The sequence below is a fragment of the Gastrolobium bilobum genome, unplaced genomic scaffold (genome assembly GCF_033153095.1).
Source record: "Gastrolobium bilobum isolate Gb01-03AN ecotype WA unplaced genomic scaffold, APGP_CSIRO_Gbil_v1 utg966, whole genome shotgun sequence".
Lineage (NCBI taxonomy): Eukaryota > Viridiplantae > Streptophyta > Magnoliopsida > Fabales > Fabaceae > Gastrolobium > Gastrolobium bilobum.
In genome coordinates, this window is record NW_026899514.1 from 684,126 (window position 1) to 710,486 (window position 26,361).

Consider the following 26,361-nt stretch of genomic DNA (forward strand, 5'->3'; position numbering starts at 1 on the left):
ATACGTTCTCGTAGTGGGAATAAGAATACGCATCAACAATATAAACACAGTCCATGCAAGGTTTTCTATATCGTTATGCATAATACGTACGTAATATAAATATGTAGCACTACAACGTAGTATATAATCCAACCGTGGTCGTGGTGTTCCATGAACAAATTAAGTGCGGATATTCCCTCTTACGTTATCTCATCGATATGAATATGAAGGTATTTGTTGACCTTACGATGAAGGGCAAATTTTCTTAGTTGGATTCTGCGTTGGACCGCACTACATAGTTTGAATAATGTATTTGCCAAATGCTGAATGTTACTTGCCAACAGATGATTCGTCTCCTCATAAATTCAGAACCCACCAAAGCACTAATTAAACGGAGACATTCTCTTATAAGGTGGGATAGTGCCTTTTATATATTCAAATATGGGGAACATCGACGTAAAAATGTCACATATTGCATTCACATTTGTTACAGTACATGGATTGCATTCACACGATCGCAATAAATCATTTGTTAGGTTTTAATATTTGATTTGATTAAGATTTTGCATTTTAAGAAGGTAGAACTTAATTAGACTTTTGTATTTTAATTAGGTTTTGATTAGTTATAAATAAGTGGTAATTAAATTTTTGAATTTTTAATTTTTAATATTTCATTCATGTATTTGAAATATTATAAATTATCTATTTTCTAAAAGTGTTTATTTAAAAAATATCCAAGTGGAAGAGAAAAAGCAAAAATTTCCTAAATAAAGACCATCATGAAACCTGATGCTATGGGCTTGCTCGATATAATTACTAATTAGGTACAAGCCCAGCTGGAACGGATGGCACGGTAACACGTGTCGCAAAGCACATGGCAATGGGAAAAATTATTAATCAAAAGTGATTGACACCAACTTCACTTCAACGTCCACTCATTGAAAAATTTAAATTGTTGCTTGAATACCATCGAGTATGAAAAGCACATCCACTCCTGGAAAGTTGAAATTATATCTTAAGCGTTTTATTAGTGTTATGTAACATAAGTGTTGTTTCTAACTCTCACGTCAAAAAGAAGAGAGAAAGTGGAATAATGAAAGAGAAAGAAAAACATGTGGACCCTACCTCTTTAATGTGTGTGTAGGAAAGTGAAGTTATATTATATTAAATGATAAACATAAAACCCATATCTTAAATACCATCGAATTTGAACTTGTATTTTTGCGGCCACCTTCTAATTCGTAGGATTGCATAAGTCATATCTCTACGTATGATAGGTGTTAAATACAAGTATGATAAATATTATTATAAATGGTTGAGAACATATCACTTTTTGTCAAATACAAAAGACTCTTTAGTTTAATGTTTGGATATGATATTTATTTAAAAACATATTGGTTTCACATTTAAATTGTTAAATCAGAGCATTAGAGCCTGTGGAAGCTAAAAGAAATTAAAGCAATAAATATAGAGTAATGATTGATTTAGTGAAAATCTTCTTGAAGCTTTCTTTTGGCCACTTTTTCACATTGAAGATTATGGATTTTGATCTTGCGCTCTTCATAGAAGTTGTAGATCTTTCTCTTATCTTTTCAACGAGACTAAAATCACATCAATTGAACAAGTATAACTTAAGTTATGCCCAAAAAAAATATATATATATATATTTTTGTTGTCAAAAGTAATTCGCTGGAGCGAGCAAGGCCAGCGAAGACGTCATTTTTTGACCCAATTGGAGGTCCATGAGTATTTTCTTTAAAAAAGCATGTATAGGGTTATTTTAAGGCATTCCATCTGCAACCATAGACTTTGGAAGAGGCAGAGGAGCAGCTCTTTGGAGGGGAAGGAGGAGGAAACATTCAAAGCTTTACCGTGGAGACTGGTTCTAAGTTTCTTTTACGGATTCTAGTTTATTTTCATATTTTGTTTTTGTTTCTTTGACAATGCTAAGCTAGTTTCTTTTATGTAGTTAGAGTGAGATGGAACCAACGAATTTCTAACATTGTTTTAATCTTTCTTGTAATTAATATTTATGTTTGAAGTTATGCAATTAATTTGTTTCCAATTCCTAGTTTCTTTTGTGATCTGACCTGTCTTGAATGAGATTAAAATCTTGCATGACAATAGGAATATTACATTCTTGATTTCAATTAATTAACTGTTAGGATTTTTATGATTTAGGCATAGGCTTACATATTCTATGACTTTATGATTCTTGTTCTTAATGCTTGCATAAGGAAAAATCTCTAAAGGATTGGAGTTTTAGTAAAGGACTAAATCACTAAGGGATTGGGGGTTTAGTTAATTTAAAAAGAATTGTCGATAACTTGATCTTGAATATTAATCGCATGAAAAGGTAAAATTGTTAGGAAAATATTGAGAAAATTGAATCCCTAGTTATGCTTGTCTTTAATTAATTACAAACCGTTCTTGTTTGCGTTCTTAGTTTTTGATTTTAATCTTGAAAATTAAAAGTATTATTTTTAAAATTCTGTTTTAATTAATTTGAAATATTCTCAAGAAAATCTTTTACGATCCATCCAACTTTGATAACAAAGATAAGTTACCGATTGATATATCAATTTTCGTGGAAACAATAATCTCACTTTTTTACATTATATTACTTATACCACAATATACTTACCGAAGTCACAATAATACATTGTAAGTGAAATTACATAACATAGAGGTTTATGGGCACACTTGCTATAAATGGCTAATTGGCTATTGCCAGCTTGACATTGCACGATAGCAACACGGTGTCAAAAAGTAAACAGCGTACGTACTACCTCCTTGGCTTTCCTTAGGAAAGTTGAGTATATTATCGTGTCTTTTTTTTTAGTAAGCAACTATTAACAAGAAAATACTTATTTTGATAAGGAAAGTGTGAGAGTGATAGCTTTTTATGTATTTATATAAAAGAATTCGCTATATTATAAATGTTGAAAGAGTGATGTGGTAATGGAAGAAAAATGGAGACTAATAAATATCTTGTTGAAAGAGTGATGTGTTCGTATTTTATAATTGGTTGAATCAGTTATATTGTACGTAATTTTATTTCTCTATTTTTTAATTATAACTATTTATCAAAAGCACGTGTGTAGAAAATATAACTATAACTATATATATATATATATGTGTGTGCAGTGACGGATCCAGGAAAAAATTTTTATGTCCGCACATTCAGTAGCGCAGCAGCGCCCCCAAATTTATTTTTTTTGTAAAAAAAGTTTAAATTAATGTTTGAACCCGCTCATAATCTAGTTGCTTCCATAACAAGCTGCATGCAATAGTTTGACTAATCATTTCTTCCCATAAATCTTACCAATCCTCCAAAACAAATATGAGAATATACTCCAGTACATTCATACATCATCATTCTATTTTATAGTGGTGAATAAAAAAGTCAACACTACCTGTACAGAATGCAAGCAAAATCACATTGAAGGCCTCGTCTCTAAATATTAACTTATTTGAGAATGTGAGACCTGCAATTAATTTTTTCTTTTTAAAAAAATGAAAAAGGAAACAAAGGATGAAGAGAGCATGTGAATGGGTACGTGACAGGGGAGGGAGAATAAGTTTTCTCTCTAATCAATTTTCGTTGTTACGTTTTTTTAATCATTCTGTACGTTGCTACGTTTCTAACTAATATAAGAATAAATATCTTTTTTGGTCTCTAACAAAAAATTTGGTCCTCACTTTAGACCATTATAAAAATAATTAGTCACCTGGTCTCTATGAAATTCAAAGTGGACCAATTTTGATATTTTTGAGGAACTAATGTAAGTCTTTTTTGAATTTAAGGGACCACGATTTTAATTAAATTGATCTATTTTGAAATTTTTGAGGACCTCGATTTTACATGTAGACTACATGTATGAATTCAAAGAATCAGGCAGAGTTTACATAACTCTTGCTTTGTTATTTAGCAAAACTAATTTAATTTAGATTCGAACTTGAGTATCTCTTTGAGCAATAATGTTGATTAAGTTTATTTGGATAGTTTTTCTTCTTCTTCTTTTGAAATAGTAGGTAAATGCAAATACTTCATTAGAATATCATTAATTTGAATTCGTCGCACTTTTTTAAACAAATACATAAGTATGAGAAATATGTCAAATCATAATTCTAGACAAGAAAGAAAAGCCCCATATAATCTCTATAATACTGATCATATTGAATATACTTACAACTTTTCCGATATTCTGTGATAATGTTGGGACAAACTGTAACCTTGCAAGCTCTAACACAAAGGAAGAAGAAGAAGATAGAGAAAACAACTATAATGCGGCTTTTCAAAGGACAAAATAGATATATTAGGTAAAATATTAATGATGTTAAATATAAATTTGGATGAAAAAATTATAAGGGGTAAGTGATATGAAATAAATCATAGCGGAAAAAGTGATTTTAAGGGAGACCACAAGGGATATTTTGATTATAAGGATTTTTTTTAACTTTATAGATTTTATTATTAAAGCATTATTTATTATTGATAATTAGGTTTTTGATTACCTTTAATTTAAGTTAAAATAAGTTGTAATTAATTTGTTAAATTTTTCTTTTTTTAAATTTTTCATCGTATTTTTAAAATAATTAAAAATATTTATTTTTTAAAACACACGTGTTTATTAAAAAAAAAACGGCACAGAAAAAGCAATAATTTCCACGAAGAAAAACCATCATGAATCACGACGCTATCGGTTTGGTCGACGTAATTATATGGGGAATACTTCTCTTATATCGTAGGAAAAAAATTATTTCATGTTGTATAAATAAAATTATAAGTGAGACACACAGTAAGAGAAGAGAGAAAAAAGAGTAAGGGACTCAACTTTTTTTTTTATGTGTAGAAAAAGTTATTTATCTAATGTAAAATGAGATAAACATAACTCCAATTATATAGGAGCGCAACTACAATGGGAAAAAAAGCCATCTTAACAGGTGTCATAGAGCCTATGGCAATGGGAAAAAATATCGCTTAGAAGTCAGAACCGATAGATAAAATGCCCTGTTAACGGAGCATTTTTTTTTTTAAACAGAGTGTTTTTTTTTTAATCAAAAAAAAAAAATACCCTGTTAAGAATTATTTTTTTTCAAGAAATTGCGTTAGTTATAAAATTAAAAGTTCTTTTCATTTTATGTGTATTGGGATGCAATTCAAAAAAAAATAAAAGTAGAAAAATAATTTAAACTACTACTTTAGGTAAAATAATTTTGGCTTTTGAAATAAAATCGTGGATTTATTTTTTCTAAAGTTACTTTAGATAACTTTATCTAATGTTCACCGAAACGACGTCGTTTTGGAGCGAAAATCATAATGTTTTTGTAATTTTAATTTATTTCAGGATTATAATAGTCTTTATCATTCTAGTTTTTTTATTTTTCAACCTCAAAACGACATCGTTTCAATAAACATTAGATAAAGTTATCTAAAGTAATATTAGATATTTTTTTCCCTAAAATCATTTAAATATAAAAACAAAACATATTTTTTTTTCAAAGCCCACCCAAATGGATATGCAAACTAGTTCACCAAGGTACCATCATCGATTCAGCGACCACTTATTGAAAAATTATATTGTTTCTTAGAATACCATCAGGTGTGAATCCACCTAATACAGGATTGCATTTCTGCGGCGTGAGTGAAGTTACAAAACATAAAGGTCCATTGCCAGCTTTACATAGCACGATAGTAACAAGCACTCAAGGAGTCAAAAGTAAACAACAACGTTGTACCCAAAAAAATAAATAAAACAACAACATACCTATCACTAGAATTGACAAAATTGGTGGCCCGTCATCAACTCATCAAAAAATAAGTCAGTTCATTTCATTCTGCTTTTGAAAGTAAGCTGAAAAATTCAGCTCGTCCCGTCCTGTTTGGCGAGTTGGCCTGGTTGGTCCGCCAGTTCGAATCTATTTTACACTGACCTGCCTCGGCTCAGTCCGTCATCAACCCGCCAAAAAATGAGTCCACTATACCCCACCCTGCTTTTGAGATGGATTAAAAAATACAACCCGTTCCATCCCGTCCCGTTTAACGGACGGGACGAGTTGACCTGCCAAATCGAGCCGATTTTGTGAGCTATGACAACGATTATTGTCTTATTTGTCAAAGAAAAATAGAATACGTTATAAAAAATTAATAACTCCATGGCTTCCCTTAGGATACGGGGCTGGTTTGGTATAAGAAAGAATAACGATAAGAGCGTTAAGAATATAGTACAGGAAAAGGGTTTAATAAACCCATATTATATTTCGTGTTTGATGTATATTATCTAAGCAGTTTCATATAATTATGCTATCCTATATCATATTTTAACAGAATTAAACAATGTCAAGATATAAATAAATAAAATTATTTTTTATTACATGATTTTATATAATTTTTTTAAAATCAATTTTTAAACCTTTTTCTTTTGACTTGTTTCTAGTTTAATTCATATTTTAAATTTTTAAAAATTTGTGAAAGACATAATTGTTAATAAAATATATAAAATAACTTACAAAGTTTTTTAAAATAAAAATATAATAGTTTTACCGAATACGTTTTAAATTAATTACCATTTTTTTATGTAAATAACATGATGAAAATAATTTGAATGATATTAACAAAAAATAATAATAATAATTAATTCACAATATTTTTGAGATGTGTTGTTTGATAAACTATAACCAGAAATAAATTATAATTACAAAAATACCTTGATTCTCATTTCAAAACTAGGTCATTTTTGGCTCAATTAGATAATTTATCAATGTAGAAAAAAGTTCTCATATATATAATTATAGGGTAATAATTTTCTCATGCATTAGAAGATAATACTTATCTCCTATAGACTCATTTATGCAGGTGAGGTTCACTTTCAGGAAAAGAGATAAAAATTAAAGTGGTACTCATCTTGAATTTGTGTGTAGGAGATAGATTCTATGTTATGTAACATAAGAATAATAAATCTCATAATTATAACTATTTATCAAAAGTACATATCCAGGAGATGAGACAGGTTATTCTACCTATTATTTTTCTGCCTACCACTCTCCAAATTATTTCTCTCTCCTATTAAGATTATGATCCAATGGTCTTGGAGAGTGGTAGGCAAAAATAAGCAGAAAAGATAATAGGTAGAATAAACTATCCCCCAGGAGATATAGTTATTCTACGGTACTTAATATTATTTGTGGGAAAAATATTTATCCAACTTATGTCATTTCACTCTCACAAAGAGGTGAACCATACCTTTATTGTTTTTGATCCACTCTCTTTCCTTTTATCTATCTTTTTCTCTCACTTAAAATGACACAATTTTACATCCTTTAACATAACACGCTTTTCCCATTGTTTTTATTCAAAATAAAACATGACTAAAAAACGTGGATTACTAGAAGCAAACAGCTAAAGAAGACAGAAAGGATACTCTGTTTATGTTTGAGAAAAGGGAAGAGATATAGAGACCGATTTTGATAAACTAGGCGGATACTCAAGTTTTAACTGATCTTCATATTACCAAACTGAAAACTTCGTTTCTTTTTTTAAAAAAGAAAAAAGAAAAATGCAGGGAGCTAAATCTTTTATGAATGTTATTTTTCCGGTAATATTTCCTTTTGCATTTAAAAAAGACGTAAAATCGATATACCTCATTATGGGCTTGTAGTGTTGTATATTTACATTACATGGTGCCAATTGGGATGATGAAAAAGATGCATGGATTGTGTTTATCATGTTTGATATTTATTCTAAGGAGAAAGTTATATTTATACTATATCTCATTGATTAGTGTATGACCGGTCATACTTAGTATAATTTGTAAAAAAAAATTGTAAATAGATCATTCCCCTTATTCTAATCCCCAATATTGATATAGTTAAGCATTGTGTAAAGAACCATCACTTATAAAATATAAAGTATTAAAAAGACCATCACTTATAACCTTAAGATTTTGGGTTGAAGTTGGTTTTTACATGGTATGAGAGCTTCAGTGACCATGAGGTCACGAGTTCGATCCTCACCGCCCCCCACTTTCAGGTGGAATTAAGAAAAGCACAAGGCGATCAAAAAAATGGGCTTGTGCAGCACAAGACAGACCAACAATGGGCTTGTGTCATATCTACACTTCAAGCTCAAAGGGCTCTTGCGTAAGGAGGTGTGTTAGAGAATAAAATATAAAGTATTTTTTTTTTTATAACAAAATATAAAGTATTAAAAAGACCAACACCTATAACCTTAAGGTTTTGGGTTGAAATGATTCTTTAACATGGTATCAGAGCTTCAGTGACCATGATGTTACGAGTTCGATCCTCACCGCCTCCCACTTTCAGGTGGAATTAAGAAAAGCACAAGTCAAACCAAAAAATGAGCATGTGCAAGGCAAACCATTAATGGGCTTGTGTCATATCCACGCTTCAAGCCCAAAAGGCTCTTGGGTGAGGGGGTGTGTTAAAGAATAAAATATTAAATATTAAAAAAAGACCATCACCTATTACTTTAAGGTTTTGCGTTGAAATGGCTCTTTACACATTGCATTATTTGCAAAACATATTATTACTAAATTTTTTTTTACTCAACAACAACTTAGAATTGTAAATTAACATGTTTGACGTGAATTACATTACATTTTCTTTCAATAAATTCAACAAAACCGTATACAGTAGCTCCGTAACCTCTCATGAGCTAACTAAATTTAAAAAATTTCATGCTAGATACACCATACGCATTGGTTTAATGTTGTAGCCGTGAAAAGAAAGTAACTTTTTTTTTTCTTTTATAAAAACCAATTCAACTAAATCAGTAATATCATAGTAGAAAAACCAAATCAGTAATTTGGTACAATTCAGAGCCATTTGTAAATCCTACTCTTACGTACCATCAGGCCTCATCCGCAAAGACCTGGAGCTGGGACTTGAATTTTAGTGCCATTTGGGTCGTTAAGGCCTTGATTGTGTCTCTAGGACACTTATAAGAATGAAAACAGATGAGGCCTGTGGGAAGTGTTAGTCATTTTATTTTGGGCTGCCGAGTATATATGGTTTCCAAGCCCAATATGTTTGGGCTGATGTCCTACAAATAAGGGTCTAAATAATTACTAAACAAATGGACTCATAATTTAAAGATCTCTTCCTAATTAATTTTCCCTGTTTTATTATGTCAGTTAAAATTTTAATTTAAATCTTAAATTTTACGATTTTACAATTTTTTTCAATCAAAACGATTATACCAAAATTCCAAACGCTTTTACGATTTACGATTTTTCTTACATTAGAATTTTACATTTTACGATTTTATTATCTTTCTTTCGATTTTAGGTAAACTTCCACTTTGAAAGGTATCAGAAAGAAAGAAAGAAAAGAAGATAGCTGAATATCTTGTGAATTATGAATTGAATCTTGAAAAGAATGTATTACACATTGATACATTTATAGTGGTGTATCTTCACTTCTAGAACTAAGCTAGCTAACTGTAACAGTAATGATAAGTAATACAAATCAGTTATAACTAATAACTGAATATAACTATCATATACACTATCATCCCCCCTCAAGCGAAAGTGTCTGTTTATCAGAGACTCGAAGCTTGGTTGTAAATTCTGAGAAGGAACTGTTGGAAATAGCCTTGGTGAGGCCATCAGCAACCTGATGAGTGGCTGGAACATGATGAACTGATACAAGCTTGTTGACAACTTTCTCGCGGACAAAATGAAGATTAAGATCAAAATGTTTCATGCGAGAGTGAAATAAAGGATTGGCAGTAAGAAGAACTGCACTGAGGTTGTCACAATAGATGGTTGGAGTTCTGGGTATTCCAACATGTAACTCAGATAAGAGGGAGCGAAGCCACATAACCTCAGTAATGGTGGAAGCAAGGCAACGATATTCTGCTTCTGTACTCGATCGACTAACAACAGATTGCTTTTTGGAAGACCAGCAAATGAGATTGCTACCAAGAAAAATACACATGCCAGAGGTGGATTTTCGATCATCAGGATCGGATCCCCAGTCACTGTCACAGAAGGAGGAGATGTGAAAGTTCATGGAAGGACCAAGTTGTAAGCCATGTGAGAGAGTACCACTTAGATACCTTAAGATACGTTTAACAGCCTTCCAATGTGTGTCAAGTGGGCAATGCATAAATTGGCAAACCTTGTTTACTGAGAAGGTTATTTCTGGACGAGTTATAGTGGCATATTGAAGAGCTCCAACTATGGATCGATACAAGGAAGGATCATGAAAAACAGAACCGTCCCTTGAAGACAAACGTTGGCCAGAAATCATGGGGGAAGGCATTGGTTTGCAATCTGTCATCTGTGCTTTCTTCAAGAGATCAGTAATATATTTGGATTGGGAGAGATGAAGAAATCCCGTGGAAGACTTGTAGGCTTCAATGCCTAAGAAGTAATGCAGTTGACCAAGGTCTTTAAGGGAGAAAGCAGAATTCAAATCTTTGATGAGAGAGGAGATAACCTGAGAATTAGAGCTTGTGATCAAGATGTCATCAACATATACCAGAACATATGTGGTAGCAGAAGAGGCAAAAGATACAAATAAGGAGCTGTCACATTTAGTGGATAGAAAGCCTAGACGAGTCAAGGTGGAACTGAGTTTTGCAAACCAAGCTCTTGGAGCTTGTTTCAGTCCATACAATGCTTTGGTGAGATGACAAACCAGTTGTGAATTAGAGGCAACAAATCCTGGTGGTTGTTGCATGTAGACTTCTTCTGAGAGATCTCCATTGAGGAATGCATTGTTTACATCAAGTTGATGTATAGGCCACTTGTGAGTAAGAGCTATGGTGAGGACAACTCTGATGGTTGTTGGTTTAACTACAGGACTGGAAGTCTCTGAATAGTCGAAACCTTCAACTTGATGGAAGCCTTTGGCTACAAGTCTGGCTTTGTATTTGGAAATAGTTCCATCTGGATTATATTTTGTTCTAAAAACCCATTTGCATCCAATGGGAGATCTGCCTTGGGGAAGAGGAACTAGTTCCCATGTATTGTTATGAATGAGAGCATTGAATTCGTCCTTCATTGCTTGAAACCAGTGTGGTTGAGCAATGGCTTGAGCAGCAGTGGTAGGTTCCAAAGAGGTGAGAAATGCTTTTGGTTTGAAGATGCCAGCTTTGGCTCGAGTAGTCATGGAGTGAGTATTGTTGATCACAGCAGAAGATGGAAGTGAAGTAGGAGCAGGTGCTGTAGGTGTAATAGCAGTAGCAGGTGCTGTAGGTGCAGAAGGTTGAGATTCAATAAGAGATAAATCTAATTGTGTCTGCAAAGGAGACCTGCACACAGAGGAATCCAAAGACAAAGTGGGTGATAATGCAGTTTCCTGCATAATGTTAGTGGAACCAGTTGAAAATACAGGTCTATAGTCACGAGCGGTTGGGAGCTGTGCAATGGGAATATGTGGAACAGATGTAGGGGAGACAGAACTAGGTACAAGAATGGGAGAAAGTTTAGGAGTTTTAAAGGGAAAAAGTTTTTCATTGAAAAGGACATGTCTAGATAATACAATTCTGCCTGTGGATGTGAGACATTTATAACCTTTATGTGAAGGACAGTAACCCAAAAAGGTACACTGATCAGATCGAAAAGCAAACTTGTGTTTATTAAAGGGGCGTAGGTAAGGGTAGCATGCACAACCAAAAGACTTTAGAAATGAATAATCTGGACTTTGATGAAAAAGCATTTCAAAAGGTGACTTAGAGTTTAGAGTGGGAGAGGGTAATCTGTTGATGATGAAAGTGGCAGAAATGAATGCATCTTCCCAATACTTAAGGGGAATGGATGATGCTGCCATAAGGGTTAAACCAGTATCAACAATGTGCCTATGTTTCCTTTCGGGTGTGCCATTCTGCTGATGAGCATATGGACATGTCAGCCTATGAGAGATGCCAAGACTTTGAAGAAGAGGAGTGAGTTTTAAGTACTCCTTTCCATTATCTGTTTGTAAGGCTTTGATTTTGGTTTCAAGTTGTAATTCAACCAAGGTTTTAAACTGATTGAAGACAACATAAGTTTGGGATCTGGTTTTTAAAGTAAAAATCCAAGTATATCGACTGAAAGCATCAACAAAGCAAATATAATACTTGGAGCCATAAGTGCTGTCAATTGGAGCTGGTCCCCATATATCAGAGAATATTAACTCAAGAGGTTTGTGATAAGTGGTAGTAGACAAGGGAAAGGGGAGTTGATGCATTTTTCCTTTACAACAAGCATCACAAAGGATCTGATTTGTATTATTTGCAAATGAAATATTACAATGATTGAGGACAGCCTTTACAGTTTTGAATGAGGCATGTCCTAGCCTACTATGCCACAAATCTGAAGTTGAATTACAATGGACAGTTTTTGTATGAAAAGCTGAGGGAGATTTCTTGGGAACTTGGACACCATCAAAGGCATATAGCCCATTTTTAAGAGTTCCTTGGAGAAGGATCTCCTTGGTATCCTGAGATTTGACAAAACAAAGGTTAGCATGGAATTCAAAGAATACATTGTGTTCTTTAGCAAATTGAGAAACACTTAATAGATTCTTTGACAAATTTGGTACATGTAATAAATTGGATAGAGTAAAGGATAGAGAATTGAAAGGAGAGTGAAGGATGGAGGGACCTATTTGCTGTATTTTCAAACCAGAACCATTACCTATCTGCACGGATTCTTGACCCTTGTAATCTGATCTTGCAAGTAGATTGGATGGATCTGGTGTGAAATGATTAGTTGCTCCAGAATCCGGGTACCAAACAGGATCAAAGGATGAAAAATAATCTGATGCTTCATCATTCTTGAACTGCTGAGATGAGGAACTAATGGCTACATTTGCATGATGCTTCTGATTTTGATTATTGTGATTCTGTTGACTATTTCCAAATGGATTTGGATAATCTTCAGAGAAACGATGGTGACACTCCCATCCCATATGGCCAAATTTTCCACATACTTGACATTGGGACCTGCCATTGCCATTGTATGAATTGAACCTGCCTCCTTGATTGAACCTGCCTCCTCTGTTACCATTATAATACCTGCCTGCTCTTGGTGGACCACGTCCTCTAAACAAAGTTCCTCTGTTAAAGCTGTTATATTGATTATATGGCCTCTTCATCTGCATCTGTGCCACATTAGCCTGAAGTGAGGCAACTTCTGTCTTTCTGTGCTTTTCATTGCGCTCTTCTTGAGCCATGAGCAATGCTTCCATTTCATTAACAGTGTAAGAATCAATTCTTGATGTAACTGAAATAACGAACAGATCATAATCCTCACCTAAGCCATCAAGTATGGCTTCAATGTGATCTTCTGTAGAGACTTTTGAACCCGTAGCAACTAGAGAATCAACAGTTTTCTTGATTTGAAGCAGATACTTGGAGATGCTTCCTTCTTTCTTGGTATTCTTGAGTTGGATTTTGAGTTGTTTAACCTTTGCTCTTGTGTGTGAGGTAAAGAACTCCTCAAGATTTCGCCAGATTTCACAAGAAGTTGTACATCCAACTATTTTTGTGTGCAGTGAATCAGACATTGAGGCTAAAAGCCATGACATAAGCAATTGATCTTGCTGCTCCCATAGATCAGCTCCATATACCAGTTTTGAGTTTTCATTGTCATCTGTGATGAATTTCTGTAACTTGTAACCCTTGATCGTAGCCATAGCTTGTTGTTTCCAAGGAAGGAAATTTTCTTCATCAAGTTTAATAGACACTGGATTTGAGAAGTAGTGGATAGAAGGTTGAATTAGCGGAAGTGATGGTTGTGGTTGTGGTTGTGAATCAGTCTCCATGGATCGAAGAGAAAAGGCTCTGATACCATGAAAGGTATCAGAAAGAAAGAAAGAAAAGAAGATAGCTGAAAATCTTGTGAATTATGAATTGAATCTTGAAAAGAATGTTTTACACATTGATACATTTATAGTGGTGTATCTTCACTTCTAGAACTAAGCTAGCTAACTGTAACAGTAATGATAAGTAATACAAATCAGTTATAACTAATAACTGAATATAACTATCATATACACTATCACACTTGTTGGGTTTAGAGGTGTCCACGTCATCCAAGCCTCAGTCAAATCACTCTTATATTCGACACATGTATATATAATACAACATGTTAAATTGTCAACACTCAACACCCCACCCTGCAAGTTGGAAATTTGAATATAATAATATAGCAACTAGCTTCTTTTTCGATGTGCCTGCCTATCACAATAGACCAAACTTGACGATCTTATCAATTTCTTTGTTTATGCGTCTGCGTGTACGAGCAGCCATCGAAACAATCAATCTATTTTTTAAACAGTTAACAAGCATAGAGTTTCTCACCGTAGTTGAACTTCCAACAACAAAATTATTTTAAATTCTTTACTGTTTTTCTCTCAATTTAATTCCTTACAAAATTAGTATGTATGCTGCAATATTTCATTGATGCATATCTGCATTTATTTAGTGTCTTCACATTGAGAATTTTTTTTTATCAACGACAGATTATATCATTATATTACACATATTAACCTGTTTGAAATAAAAAATAAAAAAATTATGAAAAGTATTATATGTTTTTACTCTGTATTATTTCTTTATTTAATTTATCATCTTTTGAATTGCCAATTGCATCTAATGTTATTTACCCTCCATCAAAATTATTTTGTTAAATGGTGATGCTTCAAACTTATTGACGTGCCATATTTTTAAATTTTTAACATGACACGCCATCAATGACAAAATAATTTCGATAAAAGAACTTCATAAGAATAACATTAATTAGATAGAGTCAATAAATTAATTGACTAAAGTCAACAAGTCAAAAAAGAACAAAAATTTATAGAGAGTAAAAATGCAACCAGAATAAGAAAAAGAATTAAATAAAAATATCTATATTCTGAATCAGCTAAATCTAATATTTTTTTGAAAAAAAAAAAATCTATTTTTACTGTTTCTCCATTTATATACAGAATTGGTCAAATAAAATCTTTTAAATATGAAAAGCGTAAATTCAGTAATTTTAATTCAAAAACGTGGATGGAGACGGTTTCGATGTTTTTTCTTTTTTCAACAATGATACCCTGCTGTGTAAAGCATTGTGGAGAAAAGAATGAGAACCGAGAACGGTTCAACAAGCTGTAAAACAAGGAAATAAAAGTGTAGTTATTTCCTCACCAAAAAAAAAAAAAGTGTAGTATTTTAAATTTAATATAATTTTTTTATTTTAAAAACAAATTCCTTTAAGAGAAGCTTTTTCCAATTTGACCACGCATTAACCAATTAATATCATGTATGATTAGGATTCTCGTGGTGGCAAAAAAACGAAATACGCTTTCCAAAACACGTTTATCCAAAGGTTATGAATCTTTCTTTTCAACAAACCTTGGTTTGGGATGAGAAGCAGCCAAAACCAACCAGGCAGAACTCGTTTGTTTGTTTGTTTCATCCATTCCACGTAGTCAACTTTGGAGTCAAGGAAGCAAGACAAAACCTTTCAAAATGAAATTTCATCCGGTAGTTCTTGGAAGCTGCTGCGATGTTAACTCCGATAGATCTTGTTCCTAATGTGGCATCATATGACAGTGGTGAAAGTGGACGGGCTCGGCTGAGTTGAACTTTGACGTTAAAAGTTTAACTTTATGTCAAAAAATTTAATTTAGTACGAGTCTAATTGTTAGCATAATTTGACCCATTTATAAAAAAAAGAAAAAATTTCAAAAAATCCTTTGAGTTTTCTCAATTATCATTTACCACCTTCACATATTTCTTGAATCATTTACATCCTTATTTAAAATTTTTTATCACTTACCCCCTGACTTAAAGTTTTTTTATCACTTATTCCGTGATAAACAAATTTTAAGTCAAGGCGTAAATGATTCAAAATTTCAAGAAGTGGGTAAATAATTATGAGGAGGGGGATTTTTTAAGATTTCCCAAAAAAAATAATGACTTGCCCTAGCTTATTAGTATGTTAATTTTTAACTTTCAAGTAGAACATGAATCAACTTCACAAAATACTAAATTTGTTGTTAAAACACACGTTCAAACAAAATCATGAATCACAACAACGATAACTTATCATAATATGCATTTAAGTCACTTTCAGAAGAAAAATGCTTAAACTAAATAACATATATTTAATTAGATCCAACAAATCAATCCATACTATATAAATTAAAATAACTGCATGAATCCAAGAGATGCATCAAGATGCTTGTAGTAGCCAAAAACTTCTCATTTTCTTCTCTCCCCTACAAATACAACTCCAAGGTTACATAAGCTGGCAAACAGTTTGTAAATGTAAAAAAAAAAAAAGATTAAAAACTAAAACCCTTTTTATACCTTTTGTTTTTTCTTCAAGTCATACTTATTACGTAGCCAATCTCTACCATATATTTAAGTTTGGATGGTATCTTCAGTCAAGCTAGAACGATAGGCATCAATAACTTTTTCTCCAGCACTAAATGTTAATTCTGATGCTACTGTAGAGATTGATACAAATCTTATGCCACTCCCAAAGGTAGTATTGGTGGGGGATCGTACGTAGGTCCTTCCATAACCTACTCAGCTTACATGCACCAACTAAACTATTACCATTTGGTGCTACTATGAATAATATTATTTTATTTTATTTAAAATAAATAATATGATATAATCCAACCATTAAGCTTATAGGCCCAATATGTAAAAAAAGAGAGCCTACGATCTGCTTTCTACATAGGCTTATTTAAAAGCCTGAATCTGTTCTATTTCACTATATGTAATATGTCAAGTCTGGTCTGATATAGGCGATATGGTAGGCTCTTGAAGACCGACCCGGCCCACTTTCACCCCTATGTGATACAATTATTTTTCTCATTGCTTATTTAATAATAGGGGAAGTAATTTTATAATGTAATTATTTACAAGGCATTTAAAAAAAAACTTATCAATAATTATCTCGCAATGTAAGAATATTTTCAAATTTAAACAACTTTAAAAATATAGATTTAAAGATTTATAATTTGAATTATAAGTTAAATATATATAATTTATTATGGACCGACCATACCAATTCAGTCTAACAAGCCGGCCATTAAGGCCCATACGAGGGATCATTTCCTTGCATTCATAAAATAATATTTTTAGTGGATGTTTGGTAGAGGAGAATTTTTTTTTACCATGAAATCTTAATTACTGGGAATATGGTAGAAAAGTAAGATGGAAAATTTAAAAAAAAATTGTTTGGTTGACCGAAATATTACCAGGAAAATTTATTTAAATTTCCAGAGTATATGTTTGGTTGAATGTAAAATATTGATGGGAAAAATGATTGAAATGAAAAAAATAACCCTTTATTAAAAATATTAACATCTGACTTTATTTTTTAGAAAATTGCCACTAGTTAAAGAACCATGTAGACGATTCATGGTTGGACTGTATTTGCAGTTGCAGGGCACCTTTCATCCAAGTCTTGAACCTTCATGGTGATATGCACATCTTATACCAATTGACAGTAGTAAAAATAGAAACTCCTCAAACCTCATTAACAGACAATAGTCATCACCATTATGCTGTTCTCCATGGACTCTACCAAAATTGAGGCAAACCACTTCTTCAGTGTGGCCATTTTTTGATCACCAGAGCTGCAAAAAGGGAAAAAGCTTCAATGCTACATAGATTTAACCCAAACTTGGCACGAAACCTACATAATAGGTTCATAACTTCATATCTGCATAATAGGTTAATTGTGACTATCAGAGCTGCAAAAGGGGACATAACTTTAGAGCTGCAAAAGGGGACATAGCTTCAGATCTGCAAAATAGGTCCAGGGTCTACTCATTTTGCAGATAAACCCTATAACCCTCGGCTATCCCCAACAAAATCACTGGCGACATGTCTGTCACCATTGGTTCTGTTAACGACAGAAGAAGAGTGTGTTATTTAGCACATGCAAAATCACTTGCATTCGCCCTTTGGAGATCTTGTGTGCAACATTCACAATTGAAAATGAGCTTTTATAGAGATGAACAATATGATTTTTGATAGAGAAGTCTCACTTTCGCGGTACTTAGTTAAGAAGAGGGTACTATGGTCAAATTTTAGTCCCTTTTTACTCACAAATGTCAAAGTTTGGGAAAATATGTTCCTACCAAAATTTTGTAATATCTTGAATTGGACAACAAAAAATACCTATCTCCAATGCCTAGGTATCTTCAAAGATAACCCCTACCAAACACCACCTAATTAGACTATTGTTATAGAGAATTTCATTCCCATGCACAAATATAACTCACTTATGTTTCAGGTGAGTGTGAGTATCTCACACCATAGGACTATTATGGCAAAATAGTTATTACTCACTTTTTTATTCAATTATTGGAGAATTTTTTCATCTATAAATACCTCTCTATAGCCGTTGAAGAGACACATTATGCATACTGATTAGAGAACTGTTACTATGATGAAACATATCCTTAGAATCGTGCTCTCAGACACATTCCCTTTTTGCTTTTAGCCTTCACTTGATATATCTGTAGTAATTCTCCAGTGTTCGTTGATCTATGCCATTGTCTCTCATATTATTGTTATATTGACATACTATACCCCATCGATTCCTAATCTCATTACGTTAGTTCACACATATATCAAGTATTTATGTGTGAACAAATACTTATTGTTATAGAGAATTGTTATAGAGAATTTCATTCCCATGCACAAATATAACTCACTTATGTTTCAGGTGAGTGTGAGTATCTCACACCATTGGACTATTATGGCAAAATAGTTATTACTCACTTTTTTATTCAATTATTGGAGAATTTTTTCATCTATAAATACCTCTCTATAGCCGTTGAAGAGACACATTATGCATACTGATTAGAGAACTGTTACCATGATGAAACATATCCTCAGAATCGTGCTCTCAGACACATTCTCTTTTTGCTTTTAGCCTTCACTTGATATATCTGTAGTAATTCTCTAGTGTTCGTTGATCTATGCCATTGTCTCTCGTATTATTGGTATATTGACATACTATACCCCATCGATTCCTAATCTCATTACGTTAGTTCACACATATATCAAGTATTTAAAACGATAAAGAAATGCATGATTAATTTAAAATACAATTAAAAAGAAGAGGAAAGAAGAAAAGTTAAGAACGATGTATTATTTTTAAATTTAAAAAGCCATAATTTAAAATGTAATTTGTTTAGACATGATATTTAATCTCATTTAATTTTTTGAAAGGCGAAACTATTTCTGTAGTTATAGCAGAAATAATTTATCTGTCACAAGACAAAAAAAAAAAAATGGAAAAGAAAATTTTAATGGAGCTCACCTTTTTTTTATGTGTGTTGTGGCTGATAAATTATTTCTGCTAAAAGTGCATAAATATTTTCGTATTTTTGAAAGATCTCTTCTAATAAAACAAATAAAAGAATAAAAATGACATGTTCATCCCATCCTCTAATAAACTATCCGTTGCTATGCTTATTTAATAGTTTTGGAAGTAAACAACAAGTTGCACGCGGTTATGCAGCCCCTCTGTCATTGACCTTGACTTGCATCCAATATCGTAGAACCATTCTACACTCCAATTTCTGTATTATAAATGGTGGAGCCAAATTCATAGGTAAACAATAACAGACTCACACCCCTTATCTAAACAAATTGCTCCAAGTCCAATCATTTCTGCTACTTCACCCAACACCAGAGCTAGTTCCAGCAGAATTTAATTATGTATCAAACCGCCCCAGACTCAGCAAAGCCACCGTCCAATCAGCCAGCAGCCACCGGTTTCCCGGTGAGCTACAGCACTTCAACACCGTACTCCACCGACAATTCCCACTACCATCAACCACCGCCACCTCCCCAGCCTACTGAATGGTCCACCGGCCTATGTGACTGCTTCTCCGACAGTAACAATTGTAAGTCCCCTCTCCCTCTGCTTCACCCCATTCCATTCAATACTATATATATATGTTTTATAATAACTGTCTAATATGTTTCAGGTTGCATAACCTGTTGGTGTCCATGCGTTACCTTCGGCCAAGTTGCAGAGATTGTTGACAAGGGATCAACTTGTAAGAAACTCATTTATGACAACTAATTCGTATGTTATTATATATATATATATATATAAATCCCCCATTAATCATTATTAATGGGTGGAGATTGTTAATCTCTTTCCAATTATGATTAATGAGACTAATTGCTATTAAATTGTGAATTGAAGCTTGTGGTGCTAGTGGGGCTCTGTATACGCTAATTTGTTGTGTGATTGGATGCGGTTGCTTATATTCTTGCTTCTACCGCTCCAAGATGAGACGCCAGTACAATTTGCAGGGAAGTGGTTGTGTTGATTGCTTGACTCATTGCTGCTGCGAGCCCTGTGCCTTGTGCCAAGAATATCGTGAGCTTGAAAATCGTGGATTTGACATGGTTATTGGTATGATCCAGATCTATATATATATATATATAGCCCCTTAATATTTTTTAATTTTTTATTCTTTGTCTTTGTTTTGAATCTTTTCTTCCTTCAATATAACCATAACATAAGAACGATCGTTTGTCGTAACTGTCACTTGAATTTCTTGATTGGGCTCTGTCTTGTCAACGATTTTCTTATCACTCCTTCTATTGACTTTCTTAACCAATAAATATAACTCTCTTTTTTCCCTCTTAAATAAATCCATCATTTGAAAGTATCCATAAATCTTATATGCATTTGAATGTTCTATCGATTAAGGGAAACCTTGCGGACATGTTTTAATTTTATTCTGATGCTTTTGTTTAATCTTCTAAATTCCCAGCAAAGAAGCAATGGAGATAGCAATTTAATTAAGGATAAAGTTTGGAAAATAAATTGCTTATTTTGTACATAGATTCTTACTTTTTTGGTTTAATTTATTTTTTGGTTGGTTAGGGTGGCACGGAAATGTTGAGCAACGGAGCCGGGGAGTAGCCATGACTGAAACAGCTCCAAGAGTCGAACCGGGCATGAGCCGTTGAAGTGATGATCCATGATTCCAATTTCCATATACATAAATAGTACATGCACTTCTGTAACTGAAATGAGTGTGTGTCCATGATGCTTGTGTGAGATCCGATGTCTAACAATGTTTGAAGAATGAGTCATTCCAGTTTTTTTTTTTCATTTTAATAATTGTCATTGATGTTATATATTCCAATATAAGTTAAAGTGTGGTAGTATTACAATGTATCTAGAATACAAGTGCTCACTTTGTGTTGAATTGAGTTTGACAAATTTCGAGTGTTTAACTTGAAATGAACCTATTTGATCAATTCTGGGTTGAATTTATTTGGGGCAATCGTGTTCATATATATTTAATTTAAAAAAAAAAAAACATTTCATTCAAAAAATTTGAGAAGAAAATTTATAATTATGTATTAACTCTAACTTCTTGGCAAAAAAAAATTAATTAATTGCATTTTAAATAAAAAATTATGAATTTATTGTTGTTTTGAAACAATTTATGCATGTATTACAAATTAACTGTAATACACGTGTAAATAATTTTAAAACAGCAATAAATTTATAATTTTTTATTTAAAATACAATTAATTAATTTTTTCCCCTAATTTCTTCTTCTTTCAATCTCTCACCTCACACCATTTACTAGGAATGTTCATCAACCGATCCAAACCGATTCAAACAGCGAAAACCGAACCGAAAAATCGATAACAAAATAAATCGAAAAATCAAAAATCAAAAAAAAAAACTGCAAATTTTAATTGGATTGGATTGGTTTTCGGATGGATTGATGAAAACCGATTCAATCCAAACCGATCCAATATATTAGTTATTCTCTACCTACTTGTCCTTTCTCCAATCATAGCCCAAAAATTTCTAAACTCAAGACTCATTAACTCATCAACTAAACCCAAGAAAAAACTTAGTCATGTCTCATCAACTATAGTATTGTTTACTGATATTTTTGTATTTCAATTTTTTTTTTTTACAAAGCCAATATATACAAAAGATATTATTTGCACAATAATCATGAAACTAATTTTAGGATATTCAAAAAACCGAAAACCGATCCAATCCAAACCGAAAATAATTGGATTGGATCGGATCGGATTTGAAAAAAATCTAAACCGAATAGATAATTACATGAATCGAATGAATTTTACTTTCAAAATCGATCTAATTCAGACCACGAACACCCCTACCATCTACGACCGGATCCACCTTTTTGGATCCTTAAAGGCGCAGTCTAGGAGGTCGTCACGGATACTCAATTGCAATGATTGGACATCCACCGTTTGCGACCAGATCTCCCAAATAGGATGTTTCAAAAGAAAAACTTGCAATTTATCAATAAAAACAAGGATCAGTTGTTTCTAAAGTTACTTTTGATATTTTGCCTAATATTTATCAAAATGATGTTGATTTTTGGGATAAAATTATGATATATTTATAATTTTAATTTATTTCAGATTTATAATAATTTTTATAATTTTAATTTTTTAATTTTTCAATCTCAAAACGATATATTTTGGAGAACATTAGACAAAATTACCTAAAGTAACATTATATTTTTTTTCCCCTAAAAACAAAAGATAATACTTTTATTATGTTGCGTATGACAAATATTAACTCCTATCCAAACAATAAATATGAGAGAAAAAAAAGTTAGAAGTGAGAGAAAAAAAAATTTATGATACTCTGTCTAAAAAATACGAGTGTAGGTAATAATACTTTTCTTATCACCAAAAACAAAACTTGCAAGGTCTGCGCACAGAGACCATTGACCACGTTGTGAGGTACTGAGGTGTGAGCTACGAGCAGCGAATGGGCTTAAAAAAGAATGACAAAGACTCGGGTTGGATTTGGTTTGGGCTTGATATACGGAGGAAAGGTACAACTTAGTTCTAAGGGCAAATCCAATAGTCTTCAAGTTCATCTTAACTTAACCTGATCAGATTCAAGTATTTAAACCAATCCAATTTTTTGATTTCCGGTTAGGTTAGATTATTTAGGTATAATAGTCTAATTAGACCTTGATCTAGAATTCTAAAGATTGATTGGAGTTGAACCTTCTGTCTGTATGAAAATTCTCTCGTGAACTAAGAGATACATTTTTTCTCTCTCAATACATTAGAGTAATTACGATTTTTATTCAAATTGTCACTCATTTTACTAATCTACTATACCAAAATTTCAAAGAAAAGACATTTCTTTAATGTTTTAAATTATATATATATATGTATATAGGGTTTACATTTCTGCAGCTGCTGTACGTGCAACAATAAAATATTTGTCATATATATGCTTGAAAGCATTAAATGCGAGGAATCTTAACCATACAAAGGAGAAAACATTAAATGTGAAAAATCATAATAACCATACATCTGTCGTTGCTGTACGTAAAGCGGCTGCAGAAATAATTTTACCTATATATATATATATATATATATATATATGAGAAATGTTATATTTACAAACTTTTTGTTTATAAACTCTTACAAACTACACTAAGTATGACCGGTCATACTTCAATCAAGAGTGTATGACCGGTCATATTTAGTGTAATTTGTAAAAAAAAAAAATGTAAACGGATCATTCCCTTATATATATATAGGGACAACATCATTCAAGTTTGACATCAAATTTTAAGCGATATTTTTGTCGATCTGAAGATTATAATTTGTTAAAAATTAATAATTAATTAATAAGTATGATATAATAAATTATAATTATTAAATTAATGAAAATCAACAATTAAAATTTGATGTAAAACTTTTTAATTATACAATTAATGAATCAGCGCGCTGTGCAAGCAAACCGATATAAAATCTGTGAACTGCCTAGAAAGTATAAACCAGATTCATTCGATATTTGACCCGGCGCTTGTTTTTGTAAAATATTTAAAGATTTGAAATTCTAGGGAACAGATGAAGAAACTAAAAGATATAGGACATTAATCACCAAGCCACATTCACATGCAAGATAAAATGTTTGTATTATTATATTCATCATATATTCTTATATAAATTTAGCTTAGATTGTCCAATTAATGACCAATAGATTTTTTTGTGTGTGTGGAAGTTATGACATGACCAATCGAAATTTAACAACACTGGTAAAAATTGAAAATGAAATGGAAACGCTGGATTTATTAACCGCTGGTATGGGGTTAGTTTGTGAGTGCATATATAATGGAAAATAATTATATCATGTAGTAAGAAATTAGTTATATTATATTAAGACATAATTAATGTGGACCCCACTATTTTTAAAATAATAAAAAAAGAAAAAAAAATGATAAAATTCACATTGATCGTGTCTATAACGTGACACAACTAATTTTCTACAAGATGATATAACTATTTCCATATATAATCCTCTTCCCTCGTACATATCGTCGAACCACTCCACGCTCAGTGTTCCTCAAATTTTAAGCATATATAATAGTTGAGCCGGCCACATCCTAGCCATCATATTCATACCAAATTCGGTGCTTCTTTGAATCTACTAGTTATGTATCCACCAATCTCCCCTCATGCACAGCCACCGTACAATCAGCCTGTTGTTACTGGTTTCCCGGTGGGTTACAACAGTTACAACCCCCCGTTTACCCAGCCCCAGCCGCAGCCGCAGCCGCAGCCGCAAGCACCACCTCCTCCTCAGCCTAAAGATTGGTCCACAGGCCTCTTTGGCTGCTTCTCCAACTTCAAAAACTGTAAGCCCCTCATCATTACACACCACCCTCTGCATGATCTATATATTCCAGTGAGTGTTGTTATACTAAATCTCTATTTTGTTTTTGTTTCAGGTTGCATAACATGCTGGTGTCCATGTGTCACCTTTGGCCGAGTTGCAGAGATTGTTGACAGGGGATCAACTTGTAAGAAACTGGTTCTGTGAAGAAATTCAATTATTATATATATATATATATGGAAAAATATTTCTGCAGTTAATGCAGATAAGTTATCTGCATTTATTCCCAAAACGACGTCGTTTTGGTATTGAAATCTTAAAAAATTATAAGTATAAAGACTATTATAACTTAAAATAAATTCAAATTACAAAAACACCATGATTTCTGTCAAAAAACGAAAGGCGAAGTCCCATATATGTTATATATGATGAATGAGGCTAATTATTGTTTTATTTGTGATTTGTAGCATGTGGTGCTAGTGCGGCTCTGTATACGCTGATTTTATGTGTGACTGGTGGTTCAGCTGGTTGCTTGTACTCTTGCTTCTACCGCTCCAAGATGAGAGCGCAGTACAAGTTGAAGAAGAGACCTTGTGGTGATTGCTTGGTTCATTGTTGCTGCGAGCCCTGTGCTTTGTGTCAAGATTATCGTGAACTTCAAAACCGTGGATTTGACATGGTCATTGGTATGAACCATTTATGAAATGTTATTAGACTCTTATATATATGCTGGCCGCCCTCGAACTTTTTTTCATTTGGTCTTTCGTTTTCATAGATTCACTTTAAAAAATATTATGTCTGATTTTTTTATTATTATTTTATTTGTCTCTGATCTATCACAGTTTCAATCATATATCTTACTATTATAATACTCAAGCAGTTTCTTGCTATTATAATACTCAAGTTTATCTTTGAAATTCTCAACTAAGTCCGCAATCAAAATTTTAGACGACTTGAATATATTTTATTTGAATTGGTTAGGATGGCGTGGAAATGTCGACCTGCGAAACCAAGGAGTAGCCACGACTCCAACAGCTCCGGCAATGGAATACATGAGCCGTTGAAGTGAGGATCCATACGCATAATACATGTATTTATGTAATTGATACTATTACGATAGGTTTCCCTTGTTAGTTTGTTACTTGGTTTGTTAGTTTGTTAATAGGTTTGTTCTATGTTTGTAATTTAGTTGCAACTCTTCCTTTATCTTAGGAATAGATTCCTACGTATGTGTATTATAGTTGCTGATAGATGTATTTAAATGACCAATACATGAATAGAAAGCTAAGCTGTTCACTCACAACTTCCTTTATGGTATCAAGAGCTAGACGATTCTAAAGTCAGTTTTTTTTCCCACTATGGCTGCCTCCACTCTTAAAATCACAGACCCAAAATCACCATTTTACCTTCATCCCTCTGATCACCCTGGGGTTATTCTCACTACTGTCCTTCTACGTGGCCAATCCAATTATGAAAACTGGTCCAAACTCATGAGCAACGCCTTGAAAGCCAAAAATAAGCTTGGCTTTGTTGATAACAGCGTTACGCAACCCTCTGATGCTTCCTCTGATGAAGCTCATGCTTGGTCCCTGTGCAACTCCATGATTAATAGCTGGATTCACAATACCATCGATCCTCAGATGCAGCCATTCATCAAATGTTTCGACACTGCGAAGAATCTATGGGATGATCTAAAGGAACGTTTTGCTGTTGCAAACATTCCTCGTATTTTTTTTCT

General features: G+C 32.7%; 2 protein-coding genes across 2 annotated transcripts; both read left to right on the forward strand.

The window, feature by feature from the left end:
- The first annotated feature begins 19,481 nt into the window (after positions 1 to 19,481).
- On the forward strand, positions 19,482 to 21,241 carry LOC133290840 (protein PLANT CADMIUM RESISTANCE 3-like). Its single transcript, XM_061488962.1, has 4 exons — positions 19,482 to 19,863; positions 19,948 to 20,019; positions 20,172 to 20,384; positions 20,862 to 21,241. Exons 1-4 carry the CDS (start codon positions 19,674 to 19,676, stop codon positions 20,945 to 20,947), a joined length of 561 nt encoding a protein of 186 aa, XP_061344946.1. The 5' UTR covers positions 19,482 to 19,673; the 3' UTR covers positions 20,948 to 21,241.
- A 3,202-nt stretch (positions 21,242 to 24,443) lies between these two features.
- LOC133290833 (protein PLANT CADMIUM RESISTANCE 11-like) lies at positions 24,444 to 25,687 on the forward strand. Its single transcript, XM_061488955.1, has 4 exons — positions 24,444 to 24,645; positions 24,739 to 24,810; positions 25,091 to 25,309; positions 25,605 to 25,687. The coding sequence occupies exons 1-4, from the start codon at positions 24,444 to 24,446 to the stop codon at positions 25,685 to 25,687; spliced, it is 576 nt and encodes a 191-aa protein (XP_061344939.1).
- Positions 25,688 to 26,361: the final 674 nt, after the last annotated feature.